General features: G+C 44.8%; 1 protein-coding gene across 1 annotated transcript in view; it reads left to right on the plus strand.

The window, feature by feature from the left end:
• Positions 1–23,439, plus strand: part of LOC127907897 (dynein axonemal heavy chain 6-like) — a 147,341-nt gene that overhangs the window by 55,044 nt on the left and 68,858 nt on the right. The window contains 13 exon segments of the mRNA XM_052464361.1: positions 5,588–5,673; positions 5,675–5,712; positions 5,715–5,785; positions 9,329–9,454; positions 9,638–9,704; positions 9,707–9,801; positions 12,660–12,727; positions 12,846–13,026; positions 13,310–13,489; positions 15,020–15,159; positions 15,261–15,354; positions 21,533–21,668; positions 23,015–23,202. Coding sequence (XP_052320321.1) covers positions 5,588–5,673; positions 5,675–5,712; positions 5,715–5,785; positions 9,329–9,454; positions 9,638–9,704; positions 9,707–9,801; positions 12,660–12,727; positions 12,846–13,026; positions 13,310–13,489; positions 15,020–15,159; positions 15,261–15,354; positions 21,533–21,668; positions 23,015–23,202 — 1,470 coding nt within the window.

Here is a 23,439-nt window from a genome sequence, read left to right on the forward strand (position 1 = left end):
TGCGTGGCGTACTACTGAGCCTTCACAATGCACTATAGACAACTGGTACATCCTGCTAATTCTCACTATAACCTGCAGCCTGCGTGGTGTACTACGGAGCCTTCACAATGCACTATAGACAACTGGTACATCCTTTATATACAGCCTGATAATTCTCACTATAACCTGCCGCAGTATGTTGCATTATAACCATTCTAAACTACATAGCCTTCCTCTTGCAGTGGAGACACCTGGTATGTATGGCCTCTATAGAGATGTAGCTTTATACACAGTTCTTACTATCTGTTGCTCTACTTCTGCGCCCTGCGTCTAAACATTGCCACCTGTTCTCTGTACACTATTGGAACCAAACCCAGTGAAGCCTGCCTGTTCTAGACAGTGTCTGTGTGCCCACCTCTCTCCCTCGGGCCAGACAGAGAGGCAGACCATGTGTCAACCTCCCTGCCCACACTGGCACTCTGGCCTAATGACTCTCACTCACCTCAACCCACTGGGTCTGTCTGGCTGTCTGTCAATACTACCACTGTCTCTGTGGTGTCTGTCAATACTACCACTGTCTCTGTGGTGTCTGTCAATACTACCACTGTCTCTGTGGTGTCTGTCAATACTACCACTGTCTATGTGCTGTCTGTCAATACTACCACTGTCTATGTGGTGTCTGTCAATACTACCACTGTCTCTGTGCTGTCTGTCAATACTACCACTGTCTCTGTGGTGTCTGTCAATACTATCACTGTCTCTGTGGTGTCTGTCAATACTATCACTGTCTCTGTGGTGTCTGTCAATACTATCACTGTCTGTGTGCTGTCTGTCAATACTATCACTGTCTATGTGCTGTCTGTCAATACTACCACTGTCTATGTGCTGTCTGTCAATACTACCACTGTCTATGTGCTGTCTGTCAATACTACCACTGTCTATGTGGTGTCTGTCAATACTATCACTGTCTATGTGGTGTCTGTCAATACTACCACTGTCTCTGTGGTGTCTGTCAATACTATCACTGTCTATGTGCTGTCTGTCAATACTACCACTGTCTATGTGGTGTCTGTCAATACTACCACTGTCTATATGGTGTCTGTCAATACTACCACTGTCTATATGCTGTCTGTCAATACTACCACTGTCTATGTGCTGTCTGTCAATACTACCACTGTCTCTGTGGTGTCTGTCAATACTATCACTGTCTATGTGCTGTCTGTCAATACTACCACTGTCTATGTGGTGTCTGTCAATACTACCACTGTCTATATGGTGTCTGTCAATACTACCACTGTCTATATGCTGTCTGTCAATACTACCACTGTCTATGTGCTGTCTGGCAATACTACCACTGTCTCTGTGGTGTCTGTCAATACTACCACTGTCTATGTGCTGTCTGTCAATACTATCACTGTCTCTGTGGTGTCTGTCAATACTACCACTGTCTCTGTGGTGTCTGTCAATACTACCACTGTCTCTGTGGTGTCTGTCAATACTATCACTGTCTATGTGGTGTCTGTCAATACTACCACTGTCTCTGTGGTGTCTGTCAATACTATCACTGTCTATGTGCTGTCTGTCAATACTACCACTGTCTATGTGGTGTCTGTCAATACTACCACTGTCTATATGGTGTCTGTCAATACTACCACTGTCTCTGTGGTGTCTGTCAATACTACCACTGTCTATATGGTGTCTGTCAATACTACCACTGTCTATGTGGTGTCTGTCAATACTACCACTGTCTCTGTGGTGTCTGTCAATACTACCACTGTCTATGTGGTGTCTGTCAATACTACCACTGTCTATATGGTGTCTGTCAATACTACCACTGTCTATGTGCTGTCTGTCAATACTACCACTGTCTCTGTGGTGTCTGTCAATACTATCACTGTCTATGTGGTGTCTGTCAATACTATCACTGTCTCTGTGGTGTCTGTCAATACTACCACTGTCTATATGGTGTCTGTCAATACTACCACTGTCTATGTGGTGTCTGTCAATACTACCACTGTCTCTGTGGTGTCTGTCAATACTACCACTGTCTATGTGGTGTCTGTCAATACTACCACTGTCTATGTGCTGTCTGTCAATACTATCACTGTCTATGGGCTGTCTGTCAATACTATCACTGTCTATGTGCTGTCTGTCAATACTACCACTGTCTCTGTGGTGTCTGTCAATACTACCACTGTCTATGTGGTGTCTGTCAATACTACCACTGTCTCTGTGCTGTCTGTCAATACTATCACTGTCTATGTGCTGTCTGTCAATACTACCACTGTCTATGTGCTGTCTGTCAATACTATCACTGTCTATATGGTGTCTGTCAATACTATCACTGTCTATGTGCTGTCTGTCAATACTACCACTGTCTATATGGTGTCTGTCAATACTACCACTGTCTATGTGCTGTCTGTCAATACTATCACTGTCTATGTGCTGTCTGTCAATACTATCACTGTCTATGTGGTGTCTGTCAATACTACCACTGTCTATGTGCTGTCTGTCAATACTACCACTGTCTATGTGCTGTCTGTCAATACTACCACTGTCTATGTGGTGTCTGTCAATACTATCACTGTCTATGTGGTGTCTGTCAATACTACCACTGTCTATGTGCTGTCTGTCAATACTACCACTGTCTATGTGCTGTCTGTCAATACTACCACTGTCTATGTGGTGTCTGTCAATACTATCACTGTCTATGTGGTGTCTGTCAATACTACCACTGTCTCTGTGGTGTCTGTCAATACTATCACTGTCTATGTGCTGTCTGTCAATACTATCACTGTCTATGTGCTGTCTGTCAATACTACCACTGTCTCTGTGGTGTCTGTCAATACTATCACTGTCTATATGGTGTCTGTCAATACTACCACTGTCTATATGCTGTCTGTCAATACTACCACTGTCTATGTGCTGTCTGTCAATACTATCACTGTCTATGTGCTGTCTGTCAATACTATCACTGTCTATGTGCTGTCTGTCAATACTATCACTGTCTATGTGCTGTCTGTCAATACTATCACTGTCTATGTGCTGTCTGTCAATACTATCACTGTCTATGTGCTGTCTGTCAATACTATCACTGTCTATGTGCTGTCTGTCAATACTATCACTGTCTATGTGCTGTCTGTCAATACTATCACTGTCTATGTGCTGTCTGTCAATACTACCACTGTCTATGTGCTGTCTGTCAATACTACCACTGTCTATGTGCTGTCTGTCAATACTATCACTGTCTATGTGCTGTCTGTCAATACTATCACTGTCTATGTGCTGTCTGTCAATACTATCACTGTCTATGTGCTGTCTGTCAATACTATCACTGTCTATGTGGTGTCTGTCAATACTATCACTGTCTATGTGCTGTCTGTCAATACTATCACTGTCTATGTGCTGTCTGTCAATACTATCACTGTCTATGTGCTGTCTGTCAATACTATCACTGTCTATGTGCTGTCTGTCAATACTATCACTGTCTATGTGGTGTCTGTCAATACTATCACTGTCTATGTGGTGTCTGTCAATACTACCACTGTCTATGTGGTGTCTGTCAATACTACCACTGTCTCTGTGGTGTCTGTCAATACTACCACTGTCTATATGGTGTCTGTCAATACTACCACTGTCTATGTGCTGTCTGTCAATACTATCACTGTCTATGTGCTGTCTGTCAATACTATCACTGTCTATGTGGTGTCTGTCAATACTACCACTGTCTATGTGGTGTCTGTCAATACTACCACTGTCTATGTGGTGTCTGTCAATACTACCACTGTCTATATGGTGTCTGTCAATACTACCACTGTCTATGTGGTGTCTGTCAATACTACCACTGTCTATGTGGTGTCTGTCAATACTACCACTGTCTATGTGGTGTCTGTCAATACTACCACTGTCTATGTGCTGTCTGTCAATACTACCACTGTCTCTGTGCTGTCTGTCAATACTATCACTGTCTATGTGGTGTCTGTCAATACTACCACTGTCTCTGTGCTGTCTGTCAATACTATCACTGTCTATGTGGTGTCTGTCAATACTACCACTGTCTCTGTGCTGTCTGTCAATACTATCACTGTCTATGTGGTGTCTGTCAATACTACCACTGTCTATGTGGTGTCTGTCAATACTACCACTGTCTATGTGGTGTCTGTCAATACTACCACTGTCTCTGTGGTGTCTGTCAATACTACCACTGTCTATATGGTGTCTGTCAATACTACCACTGTCTATGTGCTGTCTGTCAATACTACCACTGTCTATGTGGTGTCTGTCAATACTATCACTGTCTCTGTGGTGTCTGTCAATACTACCACTGTCTATGTGGTGTCTGTCAATACTACCACTGTCTCTGTGGTGTCTGTCAATACTACCACTGTCTATATGGTGTCTGTCAATACTACCACTGTCTATGTGGTGTCTGTCAATACTACCACTGTCTATGTGGTGTCTGTCAATACTATCACTGTCTCTGTGGTGTCTGTCAATACTACCACTGTCTATATGGTGTCTGTCAATACTATCACTGTCTATGTGGTGTCTGTCAATACTACCACTGTCTATGTGGTGTCTGTCAATACTACCACTGTCTATGTGGTCTGTCAATACTATCACTGTCTCTGTGGTGTCTGTCAATACTACCACTGTCTATATGGTGTCTGTCAATACTACCACTGTCTATGTGGTGTCTGTCAATACTACCACTGTCTATGTGGTCTGTCAATACTATCACTGTCTCTGTGGTGTCTGTCAATACTACCACTGTCTATATGGTGTCTGTCAATACTATCACTGTCTATGTGGTCTGTCAATACTATCACTGTCTCTGTGGTGTCTGTCAATACTACCACTGTCTATATGGTGTCTGTCAATACTACCACTGTCTATGTGGTGTCTGTCAATACTACCACTGTCTATGTGGTCTGTCAATACTATCACTGTCTCTGTGGTGTCTGTCAATACTACCACTGTCTATATGGTGTCTGTCAATACTATCACTGTCTATGTGCTGTCTGTCAATACTACCACTGTCTATGTACTGCCTGTCAATACTACCACTGTCTATGTGCTGTCTGTCAATACTATCACTGTCTATGTGCTGTCTGTCAATACTACCACTGTCTATGTGGTCTGTCAATACTACCACTGTCTATGTGCTGTCTGTCAATACTACCACTGTCTATGTGCTGTCTGTCAATACTACCACTGTCTCTGTACTGTCTGTCAATACTACCACTGTCTATGTGCTGTCTGTCAATACTATCACTGTCTATGTGCTGTCTGTCAATACTATCACTGTCTATGTGGTGTCTGTCAATACTATCACTGTCTCTGTGCTGTCTGTCAATACAACCACCTTCTCTGTTATGGCAGTTGGTTATGGAGTCAGATGACTTGGGAATGTTTATTCATCCTGAATATACAAGGCTCTGATTGTTGATAAATGTGTGTGTGTGTGTGTGTGTGTGTGTGTGTGTGTGTGTGTGTGTGTGTGTGTGTGTGTGTGTGTGTGTGTGTGTGTGTGTGTGTGTGTGTGTGTGTGTGTGTGTGTGTGTGTGTGTGTGTGTGTGTGTGTGTGTGTGTGTGTGTGTGTGTGTAGCTGATAGACCAGTGGATTGTGCGATGTCAGGAGTTGGGCATCCCCATCAGTGCCAGCTTCAGCCTCATCAACATCCTGGGCGACCCCTGAGATCCGCCTGTGGAACGCCGAGGGGTTGCCCCGGGACACCCCACTGAGAATGGAATCCTGGTTACCCGTGGACGCCGCTGGCCACTCATGATCGACCCTCAGGATCAGGTGACCCAGCCGACAGCAAATCAGTGCTTTTTGTCTTAAATCATTCAACCAATCAGCCAATCAGAAGTATTTGTATTACCACACTTTTCATCTCTTCTGGATTCAGTCCTCTACTTAAATACTCTATTTAGATTATATAACATCTTTTAATCACAGGTACCTTTATATGTGATGGTGTTGCAAATAGTTATTCATCTTATACTTTGTAATTAGCTACTTGTCAAGTTGTATTTCTAGTTGAATGTGTCCAATACTACTTTTCTCTATTCTTGTATTGGCTGTGATGACCAGAGTTCTTTTTCTGTGGCGACATCTGCTAAAATAACAGTTGTGTTGTAATGTGTTGTGGCTCAAACCCTGACTCCCAGACCCCAGCCTGGAACAAACCCTGACTCCCATTCCCAGACCCCACCTGGAACAAAGCCTGACTCCCATTCCCAGACCCCAACCTGGAACAAAGCCTGACTCCCATTCCCAGACCCCAGCCTGGAACAAACCCTGACTCCCATTCCCAGACCCCACCTGGAACAAACCCTGACTCCCATTCCCAGACCCCAACCTGGAACAAAGCCTGACTCCCATTCTCAGACCCCAGCCTGGAACAAACCCTGACTCCCATTCCCAGACCCCACCTGGAACAAACCCTGACTCCCATTCCCAGACCCCAACCTGGAACAAACCCTGACTCCCATTCCCAGACCCCACCTGGAACAAACCCTGACTCCCATTCCCAGACCCCAGCCTGGAACAAACCCTGACTCCCAGACCCCACCTGGAACAAAGCCTGACTCCCATTCCCAGACCCCAGCCTGGAACAAACCCTGACTCCCATTCCCAGACCCCACCTGGAACAAACCCTGACTCCCATTCCCAGACCCCAACCTGGAACAAAGCCTGACTCCCATTCCCCAGCCTGGAACAAAGCCTGACTCCCATTCCCAGACCCCAGCCGGGAACAAACCCTGACTCCCAGACCCCAGCCTGGAACAAACCCTGACTCCCATTCTCAGACCCCAGCCTGGAACAACCCCTGACTCCCAGACCCCAGCCTGGAACAAACCCTGACTCCCAGACCCCAGCCTGGAACAAACCCTGACTCCCATTCCCAGACCCCAGCCTGGAACAAACCCTGACTCCCAGACCCCAGCCTGGAACAAACCCTGACTCCCATTCTCAGACCCCAGCCTGGAACAAACCCTGACTCCCAGACCCCAACCTGGAACAAACCCTGACTCCCATTCTCAGACCCCAGCCGGGAACAAACCCTGACTCCCAGACCCCAGCCTGGAACAAACCCTGACTCCCAGACCCCAGCCTGGAACAAACCCTGACTCCCATTCCCAGACCCCAGCCTGGAACAAACCCTGACTCCCAGACCCCAGCCTGAAACAAACCCTGACTCCCAGACCCCAGCCTGGAACAAACCCTGACTCCCAGACCCCAGCCTGGAACAAACCCTGACTCCCATTCTCAGACCCCAGCCTGGAACAAACCCTGACTCCCAGACCCCAGCCTGGAACAAACCCTGACACCCATTCTCAGACCCCAGCCTGGAACAAACCCTGACTCCCAGACCCCAGCCTGGAACAAACCCTGACACCCATTCCCAGACCCCAGAATGGAACAAACCCGGACTCCCAGACCCCAGCCTGGAACAAACCCGACTCCCCTGGATTCCCAGACCCCAGCCTGGAACAAACCCTGACTCCCAGACCCCAGCCTGGAACAAACCCTGACTCCCATTCTCAGACCCCAGCCTGGAACAAACCCTGACTCCCAGACCCCAGCCTGGAACCAACCCTGACTCCCATTCCCAGACCCCAGCCTGGAACAAACCCTGACTCCCAGACCCCAGCCTGGAACAAACCCTGACTCCCAGACCCCAGCCTGGAACAAACCCTGACTCCCATTCTCATACCCCAGCCTGAAACAAACCCTGACTCCCATTCCCAGACCCCAGCCTGGAACAAACCCTGACTCCCATTCTCAGACCCCAGCCTGGAACAAACCCTGACTCCCATTCTCAGACCCCAGCCTGGAACAAACCCTGACTCCCATTCTCAGACCCCAGCCTGGAACAAACCCTGACTCCCATTCCCAGACCCCAGCCTGGAACAAACCCTGACTCCCAGACCCCAGCCTGGAACAAACCCTGACTCCCAGACCCCAGCCTGGAACAAACCCTGACTCCCATTCCCAGACCCCAGCCTGGAACAAACCCTGACTCCCAGACCCCAGCCTGGAACAAACCCTGACACCCAGACCCCAGCCTGGAACAAACCCTGACTCCCAGACCCCAGCCTGGAACAAACCCGGACTCCCATTCCCAGACCCCAGCCTGGAACAAACCCGGACTCCCATTCCCAGACCCCAGCCTGGAACAAACCCGGACTCCCATTCCCAGACCCCAGCCTGGAACAAGGCAACAACAGGAGACAACCGCCCTGACTATTCTATTACTAACACTATTCCCTTATCACCACGGAGACAACAGCCCTGAGACACTAAGACTATTCCCACTCTCTCTGTGTTGTAATCACACACACACAGACTCCATGCGCTTGGCCACTGTGTAGTTTGACTCTCAGCTCCAGTCCCCTGACACCTCTTATGTTGCTTCCTGTCATCTTTTGTTTCTTTCTCCTTCTCCTCTCTTTCTTTGGGCCTCTGCCCCAGGGAGCGGTCTGTTGACTGGTCTCTGTCTGCCATGCACAGGCCGACGATGGAGATGGGGAGAGGAAGGGAGTTGAGCAGGCAGGGAGGCTTGCTGACAGCCTAGCACGGGGACACTTCATTGACTCACACACACACGGCTTGTCTGTCCACTGACTCAAATGTAGTGCACTTCTGTTTGTCAGTTTTCATTCATGTCGATGAGAGTGATTCTGACCTGGCGGGTCCATCAATCACCAGGGGTGTCAAACTCATTCCGTGGAGGGCCTGGTGTCTGCAGGTTTCAGTTGTTTCCTTTCAATTAAAACCTAAATCACCAGGGGTGTCAAACTCATTCCGTGGAGGGCCTGGTGTCTGCAGGTTTCAGTTTCCTTTCAATTAAAACCTAAATCACCAGGGGTGTCAAACTCATTCTGTGGAGGGCCTGGTGTCTGCAGGTTTCAGTTTCCTTTCAATTAAAACCTAAATCACCAGGGGTGTCAAACTCATTCCGTGGAGGGCCTGGTGTCTGCAGGTTTCAGTTTCCTTTCAATTAAAACCTAAACAACCAGGTGTGTGGGAGTTCCTGATTAATTAGTGACCTTAATTCATCAATCAAATACAAGGGAGGAGCGAAAACCTGCAGCCACTCGGTCCTTTGTGGATTGAGTTTGACACCTGTGTCATGGACAACATAGTGACTTCCTGGTATGAGAGGAAATGACATGACCCCTCAATGGTGGTCACATGGATACTATAAAGGGACAATATGGAAGTTCTGTCCCTTGTGGCGTTGGGATGACGTAGCTACACAATCACAACCGACCTGAAACTAAACAAATAATCCCTCATTTGAAATGCTTTATACAACTGTGTCTGGTCCGTCTCCAGGCCAACCGCTGGATCCGTTCCAAGGAGACCAAGAACGGTCTGAAGGTGATCAAGCTGACCGACTCTGGTTTCCTGCGAACCCTGGAGAACGCCATCCGCATGGGCATGCCCGTACTGCTGGAGGAGGTCAGTACTATGGCAGCCATTGTAGGTCACGATTCACCATGGAGATTAGTCTCGGGGACAGTTCTAACCTCCATTTTGGGTCTAGAGTTAGCAAAGAGACCTACGTGAGTTGACTTGGAACAGGAAGAATGGTAAAACTGACCAGCGTGACGTCCATTTTGTGTCCTGGGTGTGTGTGAGTAGCTGAAGGAGACTGTGGACCCGGCTCTGGAGCCCATCCTGCTGAAGCAGACGTTTGTGGCGGGCGGCCGCACCTCATCCGCCTCGGAGACTCCGACATTGACTACAACAAGAAATTCAGGTTCTACATGACCACCAAGATGGCCAACCCACACTACCTGCCTGAGGTGGGTCAAACAACCGCAAATTAGCACCAGCCTTCAGCCAAACACCGGTAGAAAACCTGACTAGTGATTTATTCTCCCCAGCAGTTTTGGAATGCAGTCCATCTCAGTCTATATTAATATGGCCTGGGTCATGTTTGCTTTGCATCAGTACCAGATGGATCATGTTTGCTTTGCATCAATACCAGATGGCTTTTATTGGAATTTCAATGTCCATCTGGTTTATCCACAGTCTAAATTAACAGCTCTACGATCTACAATCAATGGCCCCGTCATTTCACCCCAGAGCAATTTAATTGGTATTTCCTTTTAGTTTGTCAAAACCAATGCCGACCAATTGAAAGGAAAATCACATGTTTAGAATAACTGTAGGTTAGTAAAGTGTCTGGTTTCTCACCTGTTTCTCACCCACACAAAAAAACATAAAATAACCACATTAAATCAAATCACATGTATTTATAAAGCCCTTCGTACATCAGCTGATGTGCTGTACAGAAACCCAGCCTAAAACCCCAAACAGCAAGCAATGCAGGTGTAGAAGCACGGTGGCTAGGAAAAACTCCCTAGAAAGGCCAAAACCTAGGAAGGAACCTAGAGAGGAACCAGGCTATGTGGGGTGGCCAGTCCTCTTCTGGCTGTGCCGGGTGGAGATTATAACAGAACATGACCAAGATGTTCAAATGCTCATAAATGACCAGCATGGTCAAATAATAATAATCACAGGCAGAACAGTTGAACATTAGACATTAGACTCACACACATCAGACCACACACACACACACACACACACACACACACACACACACACACACACACACACACACACACACACACACACACACACACCCCTGCCCCCTCTCTCTCCATGCCAAACGCTGGCACTAGGAACACTGTAAACAGTTGGCTCACACAGGGAGCTGTCAGCCTGGCACAGGCCATGATGATGGGTAGTTGCTGTGAAGAGCCTTGTCCACCTGCCAGACAGCCATGCCCCTGAGTTCACCCAGCCTACGGGCGCGGCGCCTGCTGCCATTTGAAGGCCCTGTCAGCCTGCTCCAGCACTCTTCAGTCCCACAACACAGGGCTGGTGCTAGTCTCAGACCTATTCCCCGGGCCCAGCAATCAGTCAGACAGAAGGGACGTGAATAGACATGTCTGTCACCTCCCTTTAAACACACAGTCTGGACACAGCTGTCACAGATAGATAGTCTAACACACAGCTTACAGTCTGGACACAGCTGTCACAGATAGATAGTCTAACACACAGCTTACAGTCTGGACACAGCTGTCACAGATAGATAGTCTAACACACAGCTTACAGTCTGGACACAGCTGTCACAGATAGATAGTCTAACACACAGCTTACAGTCTGGACACAGCTGTCACAGATAGATAGTCTAACACACAGCTTACAGTCTAGACACAGCTGTCACAGATAGATAGTCTAACACACAGCTTACAGTCTGGACACAGCTGTCACAGATAGATAATCTAACACACAGATTACAGTCTAGACACAGCTGTCACAGATAGATAATCTAACACACAGATTACAGTCTGGACACAGCTGTCACAGATAGATAATCTAACACACAGATTACAGTCTAGACACAGCTGTCACAGATAGATAGTCTAACACACAGCTTACAGTCTAGACACAGCTGTCACAGATAGATAGTCTAACACACAGCTTACAGTCTAGACACAGCTGTCACAGATAGATCGTCTAACACACAGCTTACAGTCTAGACACAGCTGTCACCGATAGATAGTCTAACACACAGCTTACAGTCTAGACACAGCTGTCACAGATAGATAGTCTAACACACAGCTTACAGTCTGGACACAGCTGTCACAGATAGATAGTCTAACACACAGCTTACAGTCTGGACACAGCTGTCACAGATAGATAGTCTAACACACAGCTTACAGTCTGGACACAGCTGTCACAGATAGATAGTCTAACACACAGCTTACAGTCTGGACACAGCTGTCACAGATAGATAGTCTAACACACAGCTTACAGTCTGGACACAGCTGTCACAGATAGATAGTCTAACACACAGCTTACAGTCTGGACACAGCTGTCACAGATAGATAGTCTAACACACAGCTTACAGTCTGGACACAGCTGTCACAGATAGATAGTCTAACACACAGCTTACAGTCTGGACACAGCTGTCACAGATAGATAGTCTAACACACAGCTTACAGTCTAGACACAGCTGTCACAGATAGATAGTCTAACACACAGCTTACAGTCTGGACACAGCTGTCACAGATAGATAGTCTAACACACAGCTTACAGTCTGGACACAGCTGTCACAGATAGATAGTCTAACACACAGCTTACAGTCTGGACACAGCTGTCACAGATAGATAGTCTAACACACAGCTTACAGTCTGGACACAGCTGTCACAGATAGATAGTCTAACACACAGCTTACAGTCTGGACACAGCTGTCACAGATAGATAGTCTAACACACAGCTTACAGTCTAGACACAGCTGTCACAGATAGATAGTCTAACACACAGCTTACAGTCTGGACACAGCTGTCACAGATAGATAGTCTAACACACAGCTTACAGTCTAGACACAGCTGTCACAGATAGATAGTCTAACACACAGCTTACAGTCTGGACACAGCTGTCACAGATAGATAGTCTAACACACAGTTTACAGTCTGGTTCACAGCAATCACAGATATACACTCTAACACACAGAGACAACTGCCAGGATTCATTAATAATTGAAGTGGACGTTTGCTGAAGCTCATACTGGTTAGTGTGTTATGATTAGTAGTTGGTCTGATTTGATTGGTTGTTGATGTGTGGAGTTCACACCCCCCCTGTTTTCTAGGTGTGTATCAAAGTGACCATCATCAACTTCACTGTGACCAAGTCTGGTCTGGAGGACCAGCTTCTCAGGTAGACAACACAACTCTTCTCCCGCTGACTCTCCTCATTAAAGGGGTTCAGACTGTGTGGTTTTCTTGTGGTATGACCGATTGGTTGACTTGCGTTCCTTCTCTCTCTCCCCTCACAGTGACGTGGTTCGTCTGGAGCGTCCTGACCTGGAGGAACAGAGGAACCAGCTGATTGTGAGGATTAACGCCGACCGCAACCAGCTGAAGGCCATCGAGGACCGCATCCTCAAACTGCTCTTCAACTCCAAGGGAAACATCCTGGACAATGAGGAGCTGGTGCAGACCCTGCAGGAGTCAAAGGTCAGGGGTTACTGTGGGGTCATGGGGGTAGACAGTAGGATTGTTGAACTCTCAGGTGCGGTTGACTTTCTAACCATCTTTCTGTAGGCCTAGTTTGTGTTCTTCCTGTCCCTCAAATGTCTTTGTGTCGGTTTCCCTTTCTTTCTTTCTTTCTTTCTTTCTTTCTTTCTTTCTTTCTTTCTTTCTTTCTCCTCTCTCTCTCTCTCTCTCTCTCTCTCTCTCTCTCTCTCTCTCTCTCTCTCTCTCTCTCTCTCTCTCTCTCTCTCTCTCTCTCCCTCTCCAGGTGACGTCAGAGGCCATTAAGCATCGTTTGGAGGAGGCCGAGGCGACAGAGCTGATGATCAACGCAGCCAGGGAGCGCTACCGGCCCGTGGCCACACGAGGCTCCGTCATGTACTTTGTCATCGCCAGCCTCTCTGAGATAGACCCCATGTACCAGTTCTCCCTCAAGTACTTCAAGCAGGTGACCTTTCTGTCTATGTGGTGGAGAATGATTGGTTCTCTGACCTTCATGAATCAGCAATGTTGTTTTTCCCTTTGAGTCATAGTGTATCAGCAACATTCACTGGGGGGCTTTTTCCCTCTGGAGTTGACTTTCTCATCTCCCCAATCACCCCCTCCCTCTCCTTCCCCCCTCTCTCCCCTGATCACCCCCTCCCTCTCCTTCCCCCTCTCTCCCCTGATCACCCCCTCTCCCCCTCTCTCCCCTGATCACCCCCTCCCTCCCTCTCCTTCCCCCCTCTCTCCCCTGATCACCCCCTCTCCCTCTCTCTCTCCCCTGATCACCCCCTCCCCCTCTCTCTCTCCCCTGATCACCCCCTCCCTCCCTCTCCCTCTCTCCTGATCACCCCCTCCCCCTCTCTCTCTCCCCTGATCACCTCTTCCCCATCTCCTCCCTCCCCCTCTCTCTCTCCCTGATCACCCCCTCCCCCTCTCTCTCTCCCCTGATCACCTCTTCCCCATCTCCTCCCTCCCCCTCTCTCTCTCCCCTGATCACCCCTCCCCCTCTCTCTCTCCCCTGATCACCTCTTCCCCATCTCCTCCCTGCCCCTCTCTCTCTCCCCTAATCACCCCCTCCCTCCCTCTCCCTCTCTCTCTCCCTGATCACCCCCTCCCCCCTCTCTCTCCCCCTGATCACCTCTTCCCCATCTCCTCCCTCCCCTCTCTCTCTCCCCTGATCACCCCCTCCCTCCCTCTCCCTCCCCCTCTCTCCCCTGATCACCCCCTCTCTCTCTCCCCTGATCACCCTCTCCCTCCCCTCTCCCTCCCCTGATCACCTCTTCCCCATCTCCACCCTCCCCTCTCTCTCTCCCCTGATCACCTCTTCCCCATCTCCTCCCTCCCTCCCTCTCTCTCTCCCCTGATCATCTCATCCCCATCTCCTCCCTCTCCCTCCCCCTCTCTCTCCCCTGATCATCTCCCCACCTTCCTCCCTCTCCCTCCCCTCTCTCTCCCCTGATCATCTCCTCCCCACCTTCCTCCCTCTCCCTCCCCCTCTCTCTCCCCTGATCATCTCCTCCCTCCCCCTCCCCCCCTTCCTCCCTCTCCCTCCCCCTCTCTCTCCCCTGATCATCTCCTCCCTCTCCCTCCCCCTCTCTCTCCCCTGATCATCTCCTCCCCCTCCCTCCCCCTCTCTCTCCCCTGATCATCTCCTCCCTCCCCCTCCCTCTCTCTCTCCCCTGATCATCTCCTCCCTCTCCCTCCCTCTCTCTCTCCCCTGATCATCTCCTCCCTCTCCCTCCCCCTCTCTCTCCCCTGATCATCTCCTCCCTCTCCCTCCCCCTCTCTCTCCCCTGATCATCTCCTCCCTCCCCCTCCCCACCTTACTCCCTCTCACCTGCTCTCTCTGATCACCTCTTCCCCAACTTCCTCCCTCTCCCCTGCTCTCCCTGATCCCCCTCCCCACCTTACTCCCTCTCACCTGCTCTCTCTGATCACCTCTTCCCCACCTTCCTCCCTCTCCCCTGCTCTCTCTGACCCCCCTCCCCTGTAGCTCTTTAACTCCACCATAGAGATATCAGAGAAGAGCAGTGTTCTGGAAGAGCGCCTGCAGATCCTCCTGGACCAGACCCTGCTCACCAGCTACACCAACATATCCCGTGGCCTGTTTGAGCAGCACAAGACCATCTACAGGTAAAGGGGGTTTGACCTTTTCTTTAAGCTGCATTGTGGGTATCAAATGGGCTCTACAAATATATTCATGATGATGATGATTCTTATTTTTGTTATGACAGCTTCATGCTTTGTGTGGACATCATGCGTCAGCATGGCGAGGTCACTGACGCAGAGTGGCAGCACTTCCTGCGAGGAGCGCCCCCCCTTGACAAGGTAGTCAGGTTGATTGACGGGCCCGTCAGCCAATCAAATGGGATTATCGTCCACTGTCAGCCAATTAAAGGCAACTAGTGTCCACTCTAAGCCAGTCAAAAATGATAGATATGTGAGCTCTAAGCAAATCACAGGAAGAATTTCAAGCCCTTTACCAATCATAGAGTTTATATTTCAGCCCTTTACCAATCATAGAGTTTATATTTCAGCCCTTTACCAATCATAGAGTTTATATTTCAGCCCTTTACCAATCATAGAGTTTATATTTCAGCCCTTTACCAATCATAGAGTTTATATTTCAGCCCTTTACCAATCATAGAGTTTATATTTCAGCCCTTTACCAATCATAGAGTTTATATTTCAAGGCCTTTACCAATCATAGAGTTTATATTTCAGCCCTTTACCAATCATAGAGTTTATATTTCAAGGCCTTTACCAATCATAGAGTTTATATTTCAATACCTTTACCAATCATAGAGTTTATATTTCAAGGCCTTTACCAATCATAGAGTTTATATTTCAATACCTTTACCAATCATAGAGTTTATATTTCAAGGCCTTTACCAATCATAGAGTTTATATTTCAGCCCTTCACCAATCATAGAGTTTATATTTCAGCCCTTTACCAATCATAGAGTTTATATTTCAGCCCTTTACCAATCATAGAGTTTATATTTCAAGGCCTTTACCAATCATAGAGTTTATATTTCAGCCCTTTACCAATCATAGAGTTTATATTTCAAGGCCTTTACCAATCATAGAGTTTATATTTCAATACCTTTACCAATCATAGAGTTTATATTTCAAGGCCTTTACCAATCATAGAGTTTATATTTCAGCCCTTCACCAATCATAGAGTTTATATTTCAGCCCTTTACCAATCATAGAGTTTATATTTCAAGGCCTTTACCAATCATAGAGTTTATATTTCAGCCCTTTACCAATCATAGAGTTTATATTTCAGCCCTTTACCAATCATAGAGTTTATATTTCAAGGCCTTTACCAATCATAGAGTTTATATTTCAGCCCTTTACCAATCATAGAGTTTATATTTCAAGGCCTTTACCAATCATAGAGTTTATATTTCAGCCCTTTACCAATCATAGAGTTTATATTTCAGCCCTTTACCAATCATAGAGTTTATATTTCAGCCCTTTACCAATCATAGAGTTTATATTTCAAGGCCTTTACCAATCATAGAGTTTATATTTCAGCCCTTTACCAATCATAGAGTTTATATTTCAAGGCATTTACCAATCATAGAGTTTATATTTCAGCCCTTTACCAATCATAGAGTTTATATTTCAGCCCTTTACCAATCATAGAGTTTATATTTCAAGGCCTTTACCAATCATAGAGTTTATATTTCAAGGCCTTTACCAATCATAGAGTTTATATTTCAGCCCTTTACCAATCATAGAGTTTATATTTCAAGGCCTTTACCAATCATAGAGTTTATATTTCAGCCCTTTACCAATCATAGAGTTTATATTTCAGCCCTTCACCAATCATAGAGTTTATATTTCAGCCCTTTACCAATCAGAGTTTATATTTCAATACCTTTACCAATCATAGAGTTTATATTTCAGCCCTTTACCAATCATAGAGTTTATATTTCAAGACCTTTACCAATCATAGAGTTTATATTTCAATACCTTTACCAATCATAGAGTTTATATTTCAGCCCTTCACCAATCATAGAGTTTATATTTCAGCCCTTTACCAATCAGAGTTTATATTTCAATACCTTTACCAATCATAGAGTTTATACTTCAGCCCTTTACCAATCAGAGTTTATATTTCAATACCTTTACCAATCATAGAGTTTATATTTCAATACCTTTACCAATCATAGAGTTTATATTTCAGCCCTTTACCAATCATAGAGTTTATATTTCAGCCCTTTACCAATCATAGAGTTTATATTTCAGCCCTTTACCAATCATAGAGTTTATATTTCAATACCTTTACCAATCATAGAGTTTATATTTCAGCCCTTTACCAATCATAGAGTTTATATTTCAGCCCTTTACCAATCATAGAGTTTATATTTCAGCCCTTTACCAATCATAGAGTTTATATTTCAGCCCTTTATTCAATCATAGAGTTTATATTTCAAGACCTTTACCAATCATAGAGTTTATATTTCAGCCCTTTACCAATCATAGAGTTTATATTTCAAGACCTTTACCAATCATAGAGTTTATATTTCAGCCCTTTACCAATCATAGAGTTTATATTTCAGCCCTTTACCAATCATAGAGTTTATATTTCAGCCCTTTACCAATCATAGAGTTTATATTTCAGCCCTTTACCAATCATAGAGTTTATATTTCAGCCCTTTACCAATCATAGAGTTTATATTTCAGCCCTTTACCAATCATAGAGTTTATATTTCAGCCCTTTACCAATCATAGAGTTTATATTTCAGCCCTTTACCAATCATAGAGTTTATATTTCAGCCCTTTACCAATCATAGAGTTTATATTTCAGCCCTTTACCAATCATAGAGTTTATATTTCAGCCCTTTACCAATCATAGAGTTTATATTTCAGCCCTTTACCAATCATAGAGTTTATATTTCAGCCCTTTACCAATCATAGAGTTTATATTTCAAGGCCTTTACCAATCATAGAGTTTATATTTCAATACCTTTACCAATCATAGAGTTTATATTTCAAGGCCTTTACCAATCATAGAGTTTATATTTCAGCCCTTCACCAATCATAGAGTTTATATTTCAGCCCTTTACCAATCATAGAGTTTATATTTCAAGGCCTTTACCAATCATAGAGTTTATATTTCAGCCCTTTACCAATCATAGAGTTTATATTTCAGCCCTTTACCAATCATAGAGTTTATATTTCAAGGCCTTTACCAATCATAGAGTTTATATTTCAGCCCTTTACCAATCATAGAGTTTATATTTCAAGGCCTTTACCAATCATAGAGTTTATATTTCAGCCCTTTACCAATCATAGAGTTTATATTTCAGCCCTTTACCAATCATAGAGTTTATATTTCAGCCCTTTACCAATCATAGAGTTTATATTTCAAGGCCTTTACCAATCATAGAGTTTATATTTCAGCCCTTTACCAATCATAGAGTTTATATTTCAAGGCATTTACCAATCATAGAGTTTATATTTCAGCCCTTTACCAATCATAGAGTTTATATTTCAAGGCCTTTACCAATCATAGAGTTTATATTTCAAGGCCTTTACCAATCATAGAGTTTATATTTCAGCCCTTTACCAATCATAGAGTTTATATTTCAAGGCCTTTACCAATCATAGAGTTTATATTTCAGCCCTTTACCAATCATAGAGTTTATATTTCAGCCCTTCACCAATCATAGAGTTTATATTTCAGCCCTTTACCAATCAGAGTTTATATTTCAATACCTTTACCAATCATAGAGTTTATATTTCAGCCCTTTACCAATCATAGAGTTTATATTTCAAGACCTTTACCAATCATAGAGTTTATATTTCAATACCTTTACCAATCATAGAGTTTATATTTCAGCCCTTCACCAATCATAGAGTTTATATTTCAGCCCTTTACCAATCAGAGTTTATATTTCAATACCTTTACCAATCATAGAGTTTATATTCAGCCCTTTACCAATCAGAGTTTATATTTCAATACCTTTACCAATCATAGAGTTTATATTTCAATACCTTTACCAATCATAGAGTTTATATTTCAGCCCTTTACCAATCATAGAGTTTATATTTCAGCCCTTTACCAATCATAGAGTTTATATTTCAGCCCTTTACCAATCATAGAGTTTATATTTCAATACCTTTACCAATCATAGAGTTTATATTTCAGCCCTTTACCAATCATAGAGTTTATATTTCAGCCCTTTACCAATCATAGAGTTTATATTTCAGCCCTTTACCAATCATAGAGTTTATATTTCAGCCCTTTATTCAATCATAGAGTTTATATTTCAAGACCTTTACCAATCATAGAGTTTATATTTCAGCCCTTTACCAATCATAGAGTTTATATTTCAAGACCTTTACCAATCATAGAGTTTATATTTCAGCCCTTTACCAATCATAGAGTTTATATTTCAGCCCTTTACCAATCATAGAGTTTATATTTCAGCCCTTTACCAATCATAGAGTTTATATTTCAGCCCTTTACCAATCATAGAGTTTATATTTCAGCCCTTTACCAATCATAGAGTTTATATTTCAGCCCTTTATTCAATCATAGAGTTTATATTTCAAGACCTTTACCAATCATAGAGTTTATATTTCAGCCCTTTACCAATCATAGAGTTTATATTTCAAGACCTTTACCAATCATAGAGTTTATATTTCAGCCCTTACCAATCATAGAGTTTATATTTCAGCCCTTTACCAATCATAGAGTTTATATTTCAGCCCTTTACCAATCATAGAGTTTATATTTCAGCCCTTTACCAATCATAGAGTTTATATTTCAGCCCTTACCAATCATAGAGTTTATATTTCAGCCCTTTACCAATCATAGAGTTTATATTTCAGCCCTTTACCAATCATAGAGTTTATATTTCAGCCCTTTACCAATCATAGAGTTTATATTTCAGCCCTTTACCAATCATAGAGTTTATATTTCAGCCCTTTACCAATCATAGAGTTTATATTTCAGCCCTTTACCAATCATAGAGTTTATATTTCAGCCCTTTACCAATCATAGAGTTTATATTTCAGCCCTTTACCAATCATAGAGTTTATATTTCAGCCCTTTACCAATCATAGAGTTTATATTTCAGCCCTTTACCAATCATAGAGTTTATATTTCAGCCCTTTATTCAATCATATTACTGTTCAAACCCAAACCAGAAAGAGGGCTCAGGTTTGTTGTAATATGCAGCACAACATAAATGTTGATAATCTGTCAATTGTCACTGGTCTATAACAGGACTGTCTGGAATCTCTCCCTAAAATGAAGATATGTCTTGAGCCAGACAATGATTCCCACTTCTTCTATCCCTCAGCAGTCTTTACTCAGCCCATTAGGAATGCATCATTTTAAATCTCCTAGTTAAGAGTGCCTGTATACCAGAGGGCTTGTCAGCCTCTTTCCCGCTCTGCAGGAGAGAGAAACAGAGAGGGGGAGAGAGTCCCCTCTAACCTGTGACTGTGTGTAGAATACTGATGTCCCCATGTGTCTGTGTGTAGTCAATGACTTAGCTGTCTCCAGAAACACAGCTCTAGGATCAGCTAACCCTCCCCAATTCTAACTCTAATCATAAGGTGTGCCATACACTAAACTAGCCTGAGAACAGTGTGTTGGGACACAGACTTCATAATCTTTCTCTAGAGCAGGGTTTTTTGAAGAGTTCTGACAAGAGTGGATTGCTGAATGTATTATTCAATGACTCTATATCTAATGGGCGGTTTAGTCTGTCTCTATATGTCGTTATTTAAGCAGGGGAAAGATGGCCGCTTTGTCTGAAACTGGGACCCTAAACCATTGGGGGGCCATTCTCATTAAAATGATGTCCTGGTCCTCCGTCCTTATCTTCTTTTCACCCCCCACCTCATCTTTTCTCCATCCATCACCTCGGTTCTCCACGTAATACCCAATGTCCCCTTGTCCTCCCCTCCTCTACTGTCTCCTCTCCACACACCCCCCTCTATCTATCATTCTCTTCTATCTCAACTCCTTCTCTCTTCCTCCCTCCCCCTGGCTCTCTCTCTCTCCCTCCCTCCCCCTGGCTGGCTCTCTCTCCCTCCCTCCACCCTGTCTCTCTCTCTCTCTCTCCCTCCCTCCCCCTGTTTCTCTCTCCCCCCTCCCCCTGTCTCTTCCTCCCCCCCTTTCTCTCTCTCCCTCCCTCCCCCTGTCTCGCTCTCCCTCCCTCCTCCCTGGCTCTCTCTCCCTCCCTCCTCCCTGTCTCTCTCTCTCCCTCCCTCCCCTGTCTCTCTCTCTCTCCTCCCTCCCCTGTCTCTCTCCCTCCCTCCCCTTGTCTCTCTCTCCCTCCCTCCCCCTGTCTCTCTCTCCCTCCCTCCCTCCCCCTGTCTCTCCCCCTGTCTCCCCCTGTCTCTCTCTCCCTCCCTCCCCCTGTCTCTCTCTCCCTCCCTCCCCCTGTCTCTCTCTCCCTCCCTCCCCCCTGTCTCCCCCCTGTCTCTCTCTCCCTCCCTCCCCCTGTCTCTCTCTCCCTCCCTCCCCCATCAGGATCATCCAGAGAGGCCTGAGGTGCCATGGCTGTCAGAGTTTACCTGGCAGACATGCTGTGAGCTGGAGGACACTCTGCCCTGCTTCAACGGCATCAAGGGAGAGATCACCGCCACACCCATCTCTATAAAACTAGGTAGAGTAACACACAACTAAAATAACCTAGACACCGATCTCTATAAAACTAGGTAGAGTAACACACAGCTAAAATAACCTAGACACCCATCTCTATAAAACTAGGTAGAGTAACACACAGCTAAAATAACCTAGACACCCATCTCTATAAAACTAGGTAGAGTAGTAACACACAACTAAAATAACCTAGACACCCATCTCTATAAAACTAGGTAGAGTAGTAACACACAACTAAAATAACCTAGACACCCATCTCTATAAAACTAGGTAGAGTAGTAACACACAACTAAAATAACCTAGACACCCATCTCTATAAAACTAGGTAGAGTAGTAACACACAACTAAAATAACCTAGACACCCATCTCTATAAAACTAGGTAGAGTAGTAACACACAACTAAAATAACCTAGACACCCATCTCTATAAAACTAGGTAGAGTAACACACAACTAAAATAACCTAGACACCCATCTCTATAAAACTAGGTAGAGTAACACACAACTAAAATAACCTAGACACCCATCTCTATAAAACTAGGTAGAGTAGTAACACACAGCTAAAATAACCTAGACACCCATCTCTATAAAACTAGGTAGAGTAGTAACACACAACTAAAATAACCTAGACACCCATCTCTATAAAACTAGGTAGAGTAGTAACACACAACTAAAATAACCTAGACACCCATCTCTATAAAACTAGGTAGAGTAACACACAACTAAAATAACCTAGACACCCATCTCTATAAAACTAGGTAGAGTAGTAACACACAACTAAAATAACCTAGAGCTTACCACTAGGTAGAGTAGTAACACAGCTAAAATAACCTAGAGATTACCACTAGGTAGAGTAGTAACACAGCTAAAATAACCTAGAGATTACCACTAGGTAGAGTAGTAACACAGCTAAAATAACCTAGAGTATACCACTAGGTAGAGTAGTAACACAGCTAAAATAACCTAGAGTATACCACTAGGTAGAGTAGTAACACAGCTAAAATAACCCAGAGATTACCACTAGGTAGAGTAGTAACACAGCTAAAATAACCCAGAGATTACCACTAGGTAGAGTAGTAACACAGCTAAAATAACCCAGAGATTACCACTAGGTAGAGTAGTAACACAGCTAAAATAACCTAGAGATTACCACTAGGTAGAGTAGTAACACAGCTAAAATAACCTAGAGATTACCACTAGGTAGAGTAGTAACACAGCTAAAATAACCTAGAGATTACCACTACCTTGTAATCTGCTAATGATGTCAATGTCAATGCTAATGTTGTCAATGGGAACACACACTCTTCTGCCTAGCTACAGAAGTAGATGAATATTGGAGTGTGTGTTCCCAGGTCGTCTGGAAGTGTGTTTCAACCCAGAGAACTGGCAGGGCTACGTGTCTGACTCCCAGCTGCCTCCCTACTCAGAGGAGATGTCTGAAGAAGAGAAGGAAAAGGCAAACGGGGTCAGGGGTCACTGGGATCAGAGACTGGGGGCCTTCCAGAAACTGGTGCTCATCAAGAGCTTCATGGAGGAGAAGGTAGTGGGGGTTGTTGGGTACGTTGTTGTGTGTGTGTGTGTGTGTGTGTGTGTGTGTGTGTGTGTGTGTGTGTGTGTGTGTGTGTGTGTGTGTGTGTGTGTGTGTGTGTGTGTGTGTGTGTGTGTGTGTGTGTGTGTGTGTGTGTGTGTGTGTGTGTGTGTGTGTGTCTGGAAAGGGCTGCCAGTTTTCTTGGCATCTCTCTCATTGTATGTTGCATATCAATGGTCATATTTGATA

The sequence above is a fragment of the Oncorhynchus keta genome, chromosome 16 (assembly GCF_023373465.1).
Source record: "Oncorhynchus keta strain PuntledgeMale-10-30-2019 chromosome 16, Oket_V2, whole genome shotgun sequence".
Taxonomy (NCBI): Eukaryota; Metazoa; Chordata; class Actinopteri; order Salmoniformes; family Salmonidae; genus Oncorhynchus; species Oncorhynchus keta.